This window comes from Anomalospiza imberbis, chromosome 10 (genome assembly GCF_031753505.1).
Source record: "Anomalospiza imberbis isolate Cuckoo-Finch-1a 21T00152 chromosome 10, ASM3175350v1, whole genome shotgun sequence".
Lineage (NCBI taxonomy): Eukaryota > Metazoa > Chordata > Aves > Passeriformes > Viduidae > Anomalospiza > Anomalospiza imberbis.
The window spans coordinates 443,600-459,016 of NC_089690.1; the positions used below are offsets into that span (position 1 = coordinate 443,600).

The 15,417-nt window shown below is 50.1% G+C and overlaps 3 protein-coding genes across 3 annotated transcripts in view; 1 reads left to right on the plus strand and 2 right to left on the minus strand.

Moving 5' to 3' along the window:
- The window catches only part of MED12L (mediator complex subunit 12L), a 68,486-nt gene that overhangs the window by 41,521 nt on the left and 11,548 nt on the right, over nucleotides 1–15,417 (plus strand). The window contains 7 exon segments of the mRNA XM_068200074.1: nucleotides 12,519–12,594; nucleotides 12,597–12,629; nucleotides 12,632–12,664; nucleotides 13,183–13,227; nucleotides 13,230–13,285; nucleotides 13,372–13,496; nucleotides 14,544–14,675. Coding sequence (XP_068056175.1) covers nucleotides 12,519–12,594; nucleotides 12,597–12,629; nucleotides 12,632–12,664; nucleotides 13,183–13,227; nucleotides 13,230–13,285; nucleotides 13,372–13,496; nucleotides 14,544–14,675 — 500 coding nt within the window.
- P2RY13 (purinergic receptor P2Y13) lies at nucleotides 5,133–7,533 on the minus strand. The gene is made up of 2 exons (XM_068200101.1): nucleotides 7,154–7,533; nucleotides 5,133–6,656 (listed from the first exon to the last, which is right to left on the minus strand). Exons 1-2 carry the CDS (start codon nucleotides 7,201–7,203, stop codon nucleotides 5,612–5,614), a joined length of 1,095 nt encoding a protein of 364 aa, XP_068056202.1. The 5' UTR covers nucleotides 7,204–7,533; the 3' UTR covers nucleotides 5,133–5,611.
- P2RY12 (purinergic receptor P2Y12) lies at nucleotides 9,669–10,869 on the minus strand. Its single transcript, XM_068200102.1, has one exon. It carries the CDS (start codon nucleotides 10,860–10,862, stop codon nucleotides 9,837–9,839), a length of 1,026 nt encoding a protein of 341 aa, XP_068056203.1. The 5' UTR covers nucleotides 10,863–10,869; the 3' UTR covers nucleotides 9,669–9,836.

Here is a 15,417-nt window from a genome sequence, read left to right on the forward strand (position 1 = left end):
CAGGGTGCCTGTGGATTTAACATCAGCCTGAAAAATCTGGTGCTGGATAGATGAAAACATCTACTTATCAAGATTATCTTGTCAATTATTAATTTGATTATATTTAGATTGCCTTTAGTGTTGTGCTTTAAACAGATCCTTCCTTCTAAATAACGTGTAGGATGAAAATAGAACTCCAGGTCTGTCACTCAGTGTTGCAGCTAAAATGCCGAGTGTCTGTTTCCTGCCATGGTGCTCCTTAGGACTGACTGAGCCCTCTGCCTCTCACAGCCCTGCCCTCAGTGGTCCTGGCTGTACTTGTGCTTGCAGTCAGACTATTTAGTGACTTTAGAACACTGAAATAATCATGGGATAAAACTGGGACATGAGATAAAATACTGGGACTGTTCTAGTGGGACAAAGTTCTGCTTCATGTCAGTGGAGGATGAAGTGGGTAATTTTCCATATCTGCTGCCTTCTTTAAAAGAAAGCAAATTCCCATCTCTCTCATTAAAAATTCAGGAAAAAAGAAAAAATAATCCCAGTGCTCTGAAAGCAGTGGCTGCCAAGGCCATTTTCTGTCTGTTCTGCCTGGACATTTCCATAGAAATTGTAATTTTGTTTTTTTCTCAAATATGTGAGGGGCTGAGCCCCTAGTGCCCCTCTGCACAGGAGCCCTGTGAGCTGCATGGAGCCTGCGATGGGCTGAGCCAGAGCAGGACCCCCCCTGCTGCCCCTGCAGCGCTGAGCAGCTTCCGCTGGCCTCTGTCCAGGGAGCCCTGTACTAAACCCCACATTTCTGCTTGTGGGCAGACTCCAAAATTTCCTCTCGCCTCGGGCCCTCTCCCTTGAATCAGGCACAGTCCCTGATCACAGGAGACTGCTGGCACAGCTCGCCTTTGAAGCCCAGCTTTTGCAAGGCAAAGCAAACCCATGCAGATGAAGCTGCAGGAGCATGGCTTCACTCTGTTGTGTTTTCAGCTTTATTATTGCAGCTGCCAAACTCATCCCAGGAGCTGCATACACTGACAGCAGGGGATGGTCCTGCTGCAGGCACACATCCCTGAGGATGGAGAAGGCTTGCCCTGTGGCAGGGGAGAGGAGATTCAATGAAGCCTTTGCCTTGCACGTGACTGTGCAGGACGGTGTGTGCTCCCCTTGGCCTTCCTTCGGCTGCCCCTTGTGCTCCAGGGCTTGGCAGCTGCCTGTTGGAGTAGGGGAACAAAACTCAGAGGGTCTGGAGGGGTTTGTACCCTCCTGGAACAATCCCCTGCATGAGACACTGAGCTCCAGAGCTCCAGAGCCAGTGCTGTGCAGAGCACAGCTCCTGCATCCCTGCCCAGGGGCACCGCTGGGCTCCGGGGGCACATCTGGCTCAGGGAATGCAGCCTCTCCTGCAGTCCAAGCATGACATAACAGCACGGGCTGCCTACATTTGTGCTGCTGCTTTTCAGCACTGCCAGTGCTGGTGGTCTCCCAGGCTGGGGTCTAAGAACCAGTGCAGCAGGATGTGCCGTGGGGAAAGAGAGAAGAAATTGACAGTGAAAACTGAAATGTTTAAAAAATGTGATTTAATAGCTTACAGAGAACCAAGTGTTCAGGGATTGGCACTCTGGAGTAGAGCTTACACACCAAAACTGGTGTGTTAGTAACGCTCAAATAATAAATAAAATCTGCACCAGAATGGGGTTTTAGTTTGTTTAGTTTTTGAATATGGTGCAAAGGCACATTAACTTTTCTTAAAAATCTCTTTATTTTTGTGTACCAGAAGGACGTGATGGGTCGGAACCCAGTGCCCTGGCATCCCTGAGCAGGCTCCAATGCAGACGTGCTGCTGGCTGCTCGCAGGCTGAGCAGGTCAGGACGAGCTGACACACGAAACACTGAAATGTGGGGAGCTTGTCGTAAAAACAGCACAGAAGAAATGCGAAGGTCTGATGTAAAAGAACAGCTGAAGGTAACCTGTAACTTAACTATTGTTCACATTATTTACAGGCTGGATGTCCCTTTTTGTGTTTTGATGATTAGAGAGTAACTCTAAGATTTCATAAGAGCCCGAACAACGTTATTACAACAATTACTGTGTTGCCTCATTCTAAAACGTCTTCACTGCCATATTTAGCAATGTGAACTGCAAGGTTATGTTAGAGCAGATTCGTCACCTGGGTAATGCACAGGACTGGCTGTTTCTGTTTTTTAAGCAGAAAAGTGTCAGCAAGATCAGAGCTTGCAACATGGGGAGGGTTCTGCAGTGTTACAGCTGCAGATGTGAAGGTGGAGGTGTTTTTATCAGGGGAAGAGCTTTTGTCTTGGAAGGGCTGACATTTCCCCTTTCCTGATGTGGATTGCTCCAGTCACTGTGTGATGCCTGTCACTAACAGGGAAGGAAGGAAGGAGGAAAGTATCTAACTAAGAACTGACTTTAAAAGCTCAGTTCTTTTCCCCTCTGTCCTCAAGTTCCTCACTGTGTGCTGACAGGGAACCTGGAGTTGAGGCCTTGGCTGGCTGATCCTGTCTGTAGGCTCAGGTCTGTCCTGGTGCCTGCAGTCCTCCCCTGTGCCCTGCTGGCTCTGTGCATGTGCCATCATGTGGGTCAGACCTTGGCTGCTTGACTTGTCTGCCCAGCTCTTGCTCAGGATGCAAATCACTGGTTTGCATTTCTGATTAATTGAAGCACGGCTGTGTGTTACGAGCATTTTCGGAGTACTCAGAGCTGTGGGAGCCTGGATAGAGGGATGTGAGGAGCTGTGCCAAGGGTCAGGATGTCTCTGAAGAGCAGTTTTTCTCTGGGCACCCAGGAATTACCATGCTGTCCCTCTGAGGAGAGGCAGTCCAAAGACTGGAGAGGGCATGTGTTAGGTAAGGGTATAAAATACTTCCTTTTCCTGAAACACAAGTGAAATAAAAATTTGCATTTTTACACTCAGTGTACACAAATGAGTGATTTCCTATGAAACTGACCTGCTGAGCGCCCTGTACTTCCCTTTCCAGGAACCCAATTACCTGCAGAGATGTTTAGGACAAGTGTCAGTACTTTCTGTGTGGAGCTGCCCACGGGAGCCTGGGACAAGGGTCATTTCTGCAAAAGGGTTCAAAGCCTCGTGCCAGTTCTCAGTTTCTAGGTTGTCTGGAGTGAGGAGAAGCCACGCAAGGGAACACTGGTCTGTGGGAAGGAGGAGCCCTGCTGCTGCCTCACGCTGTGATGGGCTGGAGTGAGCACAGGTGAAGTGGGAATGGTGCTCGAGGCTGCTGTCCTGGCCAGCTGCTGTGCCAGGGAACAGCCAGGGGTTTGCTCAGGGCAGTGCCAGCGCGTTCTGGGTGGGCTGGGAGAGAAATCAGGTTTGGGAAAATGGTGACTGCTGTATTGACTCTACTGGTAAACTTTGCGGAACTCCACAGCTCCTGGGCTGCACTGCAGGAACGTGGGGAGCCCAGCGGAGGAGCCCCACTGCACGCTCTGTGCTCCCTCCCTGCTCTGGGCTCCCTGCCAGGGGAGAGCTGCTCTGCAAGCATGGCTCTACTGGATCACGTGCAAAACAAAATACTGCTTGGGTATTTCTTTGAGCCTTAAAAAACAGAGACCTAAACTTTGAGGCATTTTAACTGTTGTGATTTTTACTCCATCTGGAGGCAGTGATCTAAAACGTTGCAGAAAATGTGTACAAAATCCCAAATGCTAGTATTCAGGGACTTTTTTCCCTAAGTGCATCAAGCAGGTGTTCTGTCCTTGCAGTCACCTTCACTTCTTTGCTACAGAGTTTGGTAGCTTTGGCTCCTATTTACCTACCTAAGAAACAACCGCTGAAAAACAGATGATTAAGACTCCTCAAAACCTTTGGCACACCCTTTATTTAAGGACCAACTCATCCCATTTTGTGGTTACACCCACCCTAAGACACAGGCTCTCAGCACTGAGCTGTGTGAGCTGCCAAGTGTGTGTGCACAGCGTTGGATGAGCCTTGATCACAAGCAGAAATCAGAAAGCAAAAGGAATTTCTGCTCTTCATCTTCTTAGTTTCTCACTGCCACACTGCTCTGCAAATCCAGAGGTGGATGCAGCCAGAGCTGGGAGTCCCTGGGACCTCTGTGTCTGCTTTGTGGAAGGCCACAGCTGGTTTACAGACCCTCTTCTGCCAGTGTTTAGCTCAGGCCCCTCTGTTAATAGTCACGCTGTGTCAGCAGGTTGAGAGGAACATTTTCAGCCTCCTCTCTGTTCCTCTAAGCAGTTACTAAAGTGCTGACTATTTCAGCAGCTAAGAATTTATTATATTTACTTTTCCTAAAGTTAATCCTGCTAACAGTGTATGTGTGTGGGGAGAGCCTTTAATGCAACAGCGTTTAATGTAAGAGATGGACAATGGCTGAGATAACACTGATTTATGGGGAAATTCAGAACCAGTTGAAAGCTGACTGGAGATTAGTTCAGTTTCCAGTTAGGAAGTGTGTTACATCTGTGGAAGGTATGTAACATGCCTGGTGAAGAAGATGTTGTGGGTAGAAGTTGCTAAATAAGACGTACATCTCCCTGTGTGGCAGAGGCTGGGGAACCCCAGAGGCAGATATAATTAATGCACAGCAATCTAAAACAGCTTTGAGAAAATCAAGCTGTATGGAGCAACGTGCTGGATTGGATTAGGCTGCTGTAAACAAGGAATTTCTAAAAATAGCAGTCAAGTGGTGATCAAAGAGTCTGGCACGTGTGAGAATGTAAAGCTGGCAGGAGAGCTGGAGGAGAAGGGATGGTTGGGGATAAGGGACACTGCTGTCTTGAAATAGTGGCATAAATTCCAGAATCTTGGGTTAGAAAGCAGTTTCTGTGCAGGCACAGTTCCTGTGGGACAGCCAGGGGAGAGCTCTGTGCATGGTCTGGTGAGCTGGCTGGAGAGGGGATCTCGGGATGGGAGGCTCAGGCAGTGTCCCCTGCTCCCCTCTCCTTGCCTGCTGTAGGGCTGGGAAGGGTGAAAGTGCCACCAAGGGGTCACATCTGGGTGTTCCTTCCTGGTGAGGGTAGCGTGGGGCTGAGCACCACATGGCTCTGGGGGGGGGGAATGCAGTCCTGGGTGCTCTGCTCACCTGGACAAGGAGCATGTCCTGGGAAACCGGGGTACTGCCAACACTGTCCTCCACCAGGGTGCTGCTGGGAGCAGAGAGGAAGGGTGGTGAAACAGCGTGGGTGGTAGGAAAGTAATTACATGTGTGAGAGAGGCGAGGAGGGATGGGAAGGGACTGTGTCCTTCCCTCTGTTCCTCCTCTTCCCTACTCTTGATGTGCAGCCAAGCTGACACTCAGGGCAGGAGTTACTGCCATACACAGTCACCAGCTCTGGGGTTTACTCCCAAGTAAAGCGGAATTGTCCTTCGGAGCAGCTGGAGTCAGTAAGCTGCTCAGGTGCTAGCAAGTGAGTTGTTTTAGTTTAAAGCAGATAGAATTAACCAGTGGATTGTCTTAGGCAGTTTGAGCAAGAGCCTTTTGGCCATTAAGGCTATGCAGTGAGTGTACTTAGAAAATCCATTTTGCTGCATTTATTGAGTGTTAATATTACTTGGCAAACACCCTTTTGTGTTCTTCAACAGAAGTAAACTATTTTTCAAGCTCCCTGTGAACATGCAGAGTAGAGCGTGCAGCTGCAGAATCAAGACTCAGTGGGAGATACTCGCGTGTCCAGTTCTGTTTTCGGGTTTGTCTGGGCTGTTCTCTGCAGAGCCTTTACCCTGCTGCAGAACACCTTCTCCACAAAGGGCTTGCAGAGGAACATGTAGATAAGGGGGTCCATGCAGACATTGGTGGCCGCCAGCCACAGCGTGCTCTCTTTGGCCACGAAGAGCTGGTTCTGCAGGCGGCAGTCCATGTGGGCACTCGTTTGGCTCACAGTGTAGGGGACCCTGCTGAAGTGGAAGGGGGCAAAGCACAGGAAGAACACGGTAAAAATGATGAATACTTTCCCCTTGATCCGTTTCTCGCTTCTGTTGCCTTTCTTCTGTGTTTTTATATAAGACTCATACACCTTTTTGGCAATAATTACATAAAACAGCAACATGAGGATGAGGACAGTCCAGAAGATGAACTGACAGACATAGTTGACAGCTTCGTGCCATTTGAGTCCGAGGTAACTCTTCAAGGAGGCACACTTCCTCACGGACTGGGGCGTCGCTGTCTTGTTGGACAGGATCATGTTGGGCAGGGAGAGAACAAGGAAGAAGAGCCAGACCAGACTTGCCAGGATCTTTGCTGAGGTCAGATTTTGCACCCAGAACTTCCCAAAAGGTCTCACAATCTTGAGAAATCTGTCGAAAGCAATGAGCCCAAGTAGCACTATGCTGATGTACATGGTGTCATAGAATATCACGGCTGAGAAGCGACAGACAAAGGCCTTGAGCTGCCACGGTCCCAGGCCAGAGTCTGTCAGGATCTTCAGAGGGAGCATCAGGGTCATTATGAAATCAGAAACTAAGATATTTTTCAAGTAGACGATGAAAGTTGATGTGCTTGGAATGTAGAAGAAAGCCCAGCAAGCCAGGCTGTTCAGCACGAGTCCCAGGAGGAAGATGAGTGTGTAGAGCACGGGGAAGAGCAGGTGGGTGACGGTGGTGTCACGGGGGCACCGTACAGAGGAGGGTGTTCCACTGCCGTTACCAACAGAACTCGTGTTTGCAGAGTCTCCCGTCATTGGAAACAGGCTTGGGTGAAAAGGAGGGAGAGAACACAAAACACAACCTTCTGTATGTAGCATGACATGTTCTTTACAGTGACAGCAGGTCACAAAACCTGAGCCTGTGTTAAACAGCCCGACCAATTTCTCTTCTGGTTCATGGAAAATCTAAATCTTTGCCGAAATTTAAGTTGTTTGCAAGCTAACATCCGCTGAAGAGTTAAAAAAGTTCATACTTATTTTGGAGGCCTAGGGTAATGTCACAGCAAGGTATAAGAGCCGGCTGCCTGGAGCACTGCTGGCCGTTCCATAGAAATGTATTTTAGTGTTGAATAGAAATGTTAGAGCTGTGGCCCAAAAGCCAGCCACTCCTGGCTAAGTGACTTCTGGTAATTCTTCCCAAGCACCCACTCTTTCCCTTTCCCAGCACAGCTTTAGATAGCATTTCCAAGATCAGAGGCACACAGGTGGCTCCCAGCCCTGAGCAGCCCATCACACCCCCGAGCACTCCAACCCTGCGCGTACCTGGACAAACCTGCAGCAGCTGTCGCAGCGGCCCCTGTGGCTGTCCCCATCCCAGCCGCCGTTCCTCTGCCAGCAGAAGCCTCGAGCAAAGTGATAAGAGTGGGGAAATGTGTAGAAAGATGAGACCTTTTTCTGTTGGTGTGTGGTTTCCTTCCTCATTTTCAGTGTTGCCTGAGTTAGCCACATTTGCTATTGCTTTTGTCTCTTCCCTTTGCTCTGCGTGAGAAAGCACACCATCTTCTCCTAAACTGGGAAAGGAAACCTGGCCCTGCCTCTCAGGACAGACACATTTCTGGGTTTGTGTGTGCATGGGACAGACCTGCTACACCTGGACTGGCGGGATGAACAAACACAGAGTGTTCCCTGACAGCATTCCGGGATAGCCTCAAATGTAGCTCCTAGTTGTTGTTTGTGTGTGAATTTCATGTTCTGGATGGCACCAGTCACTGACAAAGCGTTACAAGAGTCTGCTCAGAGCCACCTGACAGTGGTGCTCGGGGACTGCCCCCTCTCCCTGCACCTGGGTGCTGCTGACACAGGGGCCTGGGCTTGGCTGTGGCTCTCCAGAGTGGATTCCTGGTTTTTTTGGCCCATGTAGGCAGGGAATGCGCTGTGCTGCTTGCAGCCACTTTCTGGTCCTGGCAGGAGACGCTGCTGCATGGAGAGCTGTGGACTGATGATGTGTTTGTTGGGTAAGTGCTGGAATGGGGTGCCTTTCTCTGTGAGCAGAGCTGTTTGTGTAAGTTCATTGCTGCCTGCTGATGTGCCAGCTCTGGCTCAGGGCTCGCTGCCGCGGGGGCAGTGCCTCCTGCTCAGGCCACTTCCTGGGGCAGGTGTGGATTGCTGCGGGCAGTGCTCGGGCTGCAGCTGTGGCAGGGAGTCTGTGCACCAGTACCTGGGACATTCTGGTTCATGTAGCTGCTGGTGTCAGTGCTAAATGGCTGCTGAGAGCAAACAGCCCTGAGGATGGCTGGGCTTGTCACCCTCAGCACTGTCACCAGTGTGGTGTGTCCCTGACCTTCTGTCCCCACTGGTGACCACTAAGGGTGTCACAGCCCACTGCAATGCCCCAGGACGGGTGTCCAAGGCAGGGCCTTCCATGTTTTCTTCCCAGCTGAGCTCTTGATGCTGTTCCCAGCTGTCAGAGGCAGCAGGTACCTGTGCACACCCCACCTTTGGTGGCTCTGGGGGACAGGTGTGTCCGTGGGGTCTGATGTGTGGACAGCTCACCTGATCAGGGAAAGCAGCTTCTGGCTAATTGCCACTCTCTCTCCACGTGTAGGTGCAAAATATGTTTGGAATGAGTTCTGGGTGGGAGTGGGGCATGTGGCACTTCCCTTCCTGGGCATTAATGGGAACTGAGCTGGCCTAGGTCAGGGGCTGCTGGGGATGCACAGGGTGGCTGGACACTGTTCCAGGGAGATCCTGGTGCTCTGTGGTGGACCCCAGGCACTGACTGTCGCAGCTGGAGCAGAGCCCAGCACAGGCAGGGCACAGTTTGTGGCAGGGTGAATTCATCCCAGCGGGTTATCAGAGATGCACAAACCCCAAGGCCGAGAGTGGCAGTAGGTGAGCAGCACGTGAGCTGCCTTTTAACTTCTTAGGAAATTTGGTTTCGGTTGCAGATGTGCCTGGCAGGCAGGGACACGTCCCAGGAAGGATGGATAGGCTGTGGCTTTGGCAGGATGAGCTCTTGTGATGGGGACACACACTGCTCAGCTGGAGCTGTTTGCAGAGGTGATAAAAGAACCACAGTTTATTCCAAAAGCCCACAATCTATTTCATGTGCAATTGCTGTGACACCTCAAAATGTCATGTGCTTGAAAATACTTCCTGGATTTTTTTCAAGTATTCCAAGTGCAAAAAGGGAAGCGGCTGAGTATTCTGTATAGTGCAAAAAGCTGCCCTTAATCACCAGTAAAGAAGTTACCATGAGTCTGTCTTTCCCCAAGATCTCAGTATGATGTAAATCAAGTGTTTGTATGTTTTCTAATATAATGTTCTCTGTGAAAACATACAGTTTTGTTTATTTATGTAGTAAGGGGAAGGATTTGGGGATTTAATTAATATCAAGCCTGATTATGAAATAATTTCCTCTGAAATACAACTATTAATTATTGGTCAATGGATTAGGAACTGCAAGCATAGAATGAGATAAGCAAAGTGTTATTCTGTTACCAAAAATCTACCCAAATGGCTCTCTCTAGGATTCTGTTTGTCTGCCACTTGCATACCAGGTTACAGCTCCCTAAATTGAAAAATCACATCTGCTGTGGATTTTATCTGCATTTCTCAGGTCTTGTGGTGTCATGAACTTTACTCTGGCCCTAGTTTAGCTGTTTCTGCAAAATCTTTACAGTTCATAATAACATCTGTAGCATTTCATGTTTCTGTTTTAAGTTTTTCCTCACATCTCCACCTTTAAGCTCAGGCTTCTTCCCAGCAGTTCTGACAGGCGTGGAGGTTGGGGTCTGGGGAGCTCCTGTTTTGGCCAGGGTGGAGGTTGGGGGCAGGGGGACTCCTCTGTTATTTAAGCTTTCTATTTTTGCAGGCAGTGGTGGTGGCTCCAGGGTGCTCGTGTTCATCTGCAGGGCTATTTCTAAAGAAGTCGGTGAAGTTCTGGATGCTCCTTGTGGATTTATGCTCCTGCCACCCTCAGGAAATGCGTGTGGAGCCCTGAGACCTAGAGAGGCGTCTCGTCAGTGTCATCCCCCTCATTCTGCCCCTTCGCCTGCGCCCCGAGCCCTGACACTGCCCTGTACTTGCACAGCATGTCCAGCAAGGATTTCCTAAATGATTTGCAGAGGAAAAAGTATATGAATGGATCCAGGCAGGCATTGAGGGATGTCAGCCACAGCGTGGTCTCCTTCAGGTAGAACAGGGTGTTCTGAGCAGAGCAGTCAAACACATCTCTCGTTTGGCTCAAGGTGTAGGGGATTCTGGTAAAGTGGAATGGCACAAAACAAATAAAAAACACAGCAATAATTATGAAAACCTTGAGATTGACAGTCTTTTTAGATGCCTTCCCTGTGCATCGTGTCCTTTTGTAGGATTTGTACAGCTCCTTGCTGATCAGGATGTAGCATACCACTATGACTGCTAAGTTAACCCAGAAGATGAGCTGACAAATGTAGTTTACTATTTCATGCCAGACTAAGCCAAACTCTGATTTCAGGAGAGCACACTTCCTTACGTTCTTGGGTGTTTTCTTCTTATTATTTAAAATCATGTTGGGCAACGAGAGAGCAAACATGGACACCCAGATGGCTGTGGACAGGATCTTGGCAGCTAAAAGGCTCCGTGGAGTTGATGTTCTGAATGGTGAAGTGGCTTTCTGATAGCGATCAATCGTTATCAGACCAAGAAACAGGATGCTGATGTACATGGTGAAGTAAAACACTACCTGGGTGACCTGGCACACAAACCCTCGCAAGACCCAGGACACCAGCTTTGCATCGCTGAGGATTTTAAATGGAAACGTCAAGATCATGAGGAAGTCAGAAATCACAGTGTTCTTGAGGAAGATAATGAAATTGGATTTACTGGATATTTTAAAGAAGACCCACGTTGCCAGGCCGTTCATCGTGATCCCCACCAGGAACAGAAATGTGTAGAGTAAAGGGAAGATGACTTGGCTGATCCTGCTGTCACTGGTGCAGTTGCTGTCATTCCTGGAGGAGCTGAATTGGGTTGTGGCTTTCATTTGCATTGTGCTATTTCCTGTCCCTGGAGCAACAAACAGAAAACAAAAAAAGAAGAAATTGAGAGTTTTATCTGTTATGAGGCTTCAGCTTTGAATTGTTGTGTTGTGAACAAGTGCACTCAGCTGGTGGGGCCCCAGCTGGGCCAGGGCAGCTCTCGGGTGGGTAGTGATGCAGTTGGTTCTGTATCTCTGTCTGGGCTCTGCCTGTGTAAAGCAAGCACTTGGGGGAATTGATGTGCTCTCAGCTGATGCCCAAATCCCTGACAAAGTTTTATTTCTTCCTAGAAAGTAGAAAAAAAAATGTCTTTTGCTTTGAAGAATGAAACAGGTTCATCTGCCAGGTCCCATGCTGTGGGAACAAGCCCTGGCAGAGCGTGGGCATGTGGCCCCCCAGGAGGGGGTACCAGGGCAGGTACCAGGATTGGGGTACCAGGAGGGGAGTACCAGGGCAGGTACCAGGAGGGGGTACCAGGGCAGGTACCAGGAGGGGAGTACCAGGGTGGAGGCACCAGGGCAGGTACCAGGAGGGGGTACCAGGGCAGGTACCAGGATTTGGGTACCAGGGCAGGTACCAGGAGGGGAGTGCCAGGGTGGAGGCACCAGGGCAGGTACCAGGAGGGGGTACCAGGGCAGGTACCGGGAGGAGCTGGCCGTTCCTGGGCAGAGGCTGCTCTCAGCAAGGGGGTCCTTGGCAGCCCGGCAGCTCTTCACCATGGGGCTGGGCAGGATGGTTCCTGGGGAATCCCTCGGAGCAGGCAGAGGCAGGAGGAGCAGCTGAGCATCTCAGACCTGGCTCTGGCTCTGAACTGCTTTCTTAGCCAGTGCCAGCTGCAGATTTCAGATAATGCACTATGAGCTTCTGCTTCTGTTTTCTGTAGAAAAGAGAGAGAAATGAAATTTTAAGAAATAATTAGCAGATTGCTTCCTGCCTTTGACTGACTCCCAGAGGCACTATTTGTAAAGGGAGCAGGGATTTGTCAGATTGTGCAACTTTTCTGAGCACAGAGCTGTGTTCCTGTCTGCCCCTTTTGGCCTTGTGAGTCCTTAGTGTTATTTCTGTACACAGCCTTGTTTCCTAAAACTTTTAAAGCACTTGAAAGAAGTAGTGATTTGTTACTTTAGGGAAGGTTATTATTGAAGGAAATATTTCTTCCTTATGTGACTTGTAGAACAGTGCTTCAAGTTTTAAGCTACATACAGTAAGTCAACATTATATGATATATACATGTAATTGAAAGACTAAATATAAACAGTTACAACGAAATAAACTACACATATTTCAATTTCTTTGGGATGTGCAAGACACCACTTTTGGAGTTGCATCTTTTTTTCAATGGATTTGTATGTAGTAAGTGTCACAGTTTCTAAACATCTGTCTTCTGTTTACTGATGTGCTGCAGAGTATTGATCCAGGGGACAGTTTGGAGGGGCGTTTGTGTCCCTGGGCTCTGTCCTTGTAAATACACACAGAAATCGTAATAGCAGATTGCATTTTCCCTTCTGTGTTTTTACCCCACTCTGCAGTGCTTCCCTTTGGCACCATTTCCTCCCTGGTGACAGCCACGGGAGATGTTTTTGTGGCACAGTTGGTTGTTTCCCCACAGGTTTCCACAGGTGATGCCAGGGCCGGGCAGAGACTTCAGCTGTATCTGCTGTTTTCAGGGTGAATCCTGGAGCCGTGAGGGTAACCAGCGCATGGTTCTCCTTTATGGGGTGGGTACGGAGCGTGGTGAAGCGAGGATCAGCTGAAGGAGGTTACCAAAGACACCCTCAAATCCTGAACAAGAAGAGCACTACAGAAATGGGTGGTAAATGCTCTAACCCTGCTGTGGGGCGCTGGGAGCTCAGCACGTTGTCTGGAGCCGTGCACACCATCCACAACCATAATTTGGTTTTCCTCTGCCTGGCAGTCACTGGGAGAGGGCTGAGCTGCTGCCCTGCCCCGTGGTGCCTGGGGACGACCAACAGCCACCACAAATCCCAGTTTTCCATTGGAGCACCTGGCTGCAAACACTTGTGTTGGGCTAAAGCCTGGAATGTGAGTGATCCACATCCCTTACCCTCCTGGTGGCACTGAGTGCCTGCTTGCAGCTCTTCTGGAGTGTCACCTCTTTGAGGTGGGATAACCTCAGAGTAGCTCTGACAGTGTCTCATGCTCTGGTGTATCTGTCCCAATTATAATGGAAAACTGGGGCAAGGAGGGTTTGTCTAGTCATGAGTAAACCTTTACTAAGATTTTTATTGTCTTTTAAATCAGCAACAATGGAAACATGCTAGGGCTCCATTAAATATAAAATTACTGAGGTAAGCTTTTATATCTGTTGAGTTGAGGATGAAGGACAGAAGGCCAGAAAGACCAAACCAGAGGAGACCAGCTCACAAAACTGCAGCAGTTGTCCTATTTTGATCAACATCAGGTGACATCTCAGGTAGTGTGGCAAATGGTGCCCTTTGGGGTGCTGCTGTACCTGAGGAGCCCTCAGTCCCCTCTGACTTCTGACGCTCCTGTTCCCAGATCTCCAGCAATGCCCTCGAGCAGATCAACAGCTTTGCCTCAGGAACATCATATCACCTGCCCTTGGCTCACGACATCCAGCTCATCTTCGATCTCCTGGGGCCAGCACTGAACATCAGTGGATTATAGACTTTGCAGCACAGGTGAGCAGAGTTCATTTTAAGGAGCCTTGTCAGGACAAATTTGCAGTACATTTTCTATGAAGCCAGAAAAGCCCCAAGATCTGGACTGCAGATTCCCCAGATGTGATGCCATGTGCTTGTGTCTGTTTCAGTTTCCTGTCTTCTGAAACAGAATGCTGGGCACTTCCCCATTCTGTTGTACTGTGATAGTTGTGGAGAATCAATGCATGCATTTCATTTTTAAATCTTTCAAAATTAATAAAATTCTACATTATTTTAGCACAAAGGATGTTAGGATGGTCTTTGCTGTTTTGGACCGAACCATCATATTACTCAGTAACAAATCTGATTGCCTGAAATACTGGATTTCTGAGGAGTAGCTCTGAGGGATGGTTTTTCTACTTTAACCATTTATTTAGCTCCCTCTTCTCCTTGTTCTCTAGCGAATTGCATTTTTGTTTGCCACACATTTTATCCTTAATGTTTTTGGGGGGTATTTATTGCTCCTGTTTTAGGTGCTTGGCATTACTTTCCGTTTGCTGTTTGTGTGTGTGCTCTCAGCTGCTGAACGAGCTGAGCTGCATGACGGGCTGTGTGTCTGCAGGGTGGCCTGCCTCCTCCTCCTCAGCTCCTGCAGACTGCGCAGCTCTTCCAAGGCTTGCTGGCAGCTGTGCCTTTCCAAAGAGTGGATTTGGTCTCTGTTCAGCAGAAAAAGCCTCTGGGTTCAGGTAGCAGGTGTGGCAGTGCTGCTGGGGGGCTGTAGGTGAGCTCAGGGTCGTGGGGAGGACGGTTTGCCTCCACAGCCTGTGCCCCACTGCCAGGGGCTGCTGGCACCCCCTCCCGTTGTAGCCTTGGCCAAGGAGGGGGTGGCATCCTGATCTCCTGCCCCTGGGCTCCCTGGGCTCTGCCACAGGTGACACCAGATGTGGCGTGAGCCTGATGCGGGTCTGTGACCTTCCCCAGCTGACGGAGGGGTCGGTGTGATCTGTGACAGTGTGGGACACGTTTCTCAGCTGCACTGGGACAAGCTCGGGCTGGTTTTGTTTGCAGGTTGTGCGGGGTGGTGAAGCACACTGTGAATCCCTCTGAGTGCTCCTCTCCAGAACGGTGCATTTTAGCTTACCTGTGCAACCTGGACGTGTCCTGCAGCCACCTTAGGAGCAAGTTTGGAGACCTGTTCAGGTGGGTGGTGAAGGAATTGCTGTCACCCCGCTCACAGACTGCTGCGGGCTGCTGGGGTTTCCCTTTGCTTTGCATCCCGTGGAAATCGCCGTGGCCTTTGCAGCCTTCGCTTCACTGATGCAGCTCCTCTGCCCGTGCCAGGGCAGCGGGCGGTGCCCGGGGGATGTGCAGTCCCCCGGGGGATGTGCGGTGCCCGGGGGATGTGCGGTGCCCGGGGGATGTTCGGTCCCGGGGGATGTTCGGTCCCGGGGATGGGATGTGCGGTCCCCGCGGGATGTTCAGTCCCGGGGATGTGCGGTCCTGGAGGATGCTCGGTCCCCGCGGGATGCTCGGTCCCCGGAGGGTGTGCGGTCCTGGAGGATGCTCGGTCCCGGGGCTGTGCTCGGGGAGCCGGGGCTGAGCCCGCTCCCGTCTGGGTCAGCCCAGGGGCTGCTCTGCCCGCAGCTCGGGACCCTCTCGGTGCAGCCGAACCCTGCGGCATCGGACCCGCCTCGCCCCGCTTCCCTCGGGGGCTGGGGGCGCCTGGTTCGGTTCTGGGGTACCTCGGCTGCGGTACAGGCAGTGCTGGATGGAAAACCTGCAAAATCTCAGCTGCCGCAGCTGTAGTGCTCTGTAAAGCTTTCCTTTGATGCGGGGAGAGGCACAAACGTGTTTGAGTTTGTGAAGTTTTATGCTTCATGTTCAGTTCCTTGATTTTTAAGTTACAAAATAATTAGGTTCCCGTATGCCATATTTTTGACTT

Excerpts from the sequence above, each read along its gene's own strand:
- P2RY13 (XM_068200101.1), bottom strand. The coding sequence starts at position 7,203 with ATGGGGACAGCCACAGGGGCCGCTGCGACAGCTGCTGCAGGTTTGTCC. Across the intron at positions 6,657-7,153 it reads GCTGCTGCAGGTTTGTCCAG|CCTGTTTCCAATGACGGGAG; the intron begins GTACGCGCAGGG and ends TTTTCACCCAAG.
- P2RY12 (XM_068200102.1), bottom strand. The coding sequence starts at position 10,862 with ATGCAAATGAAAGCCACAACCCAATTCAGCTCCTCCAGGAATGACAGC.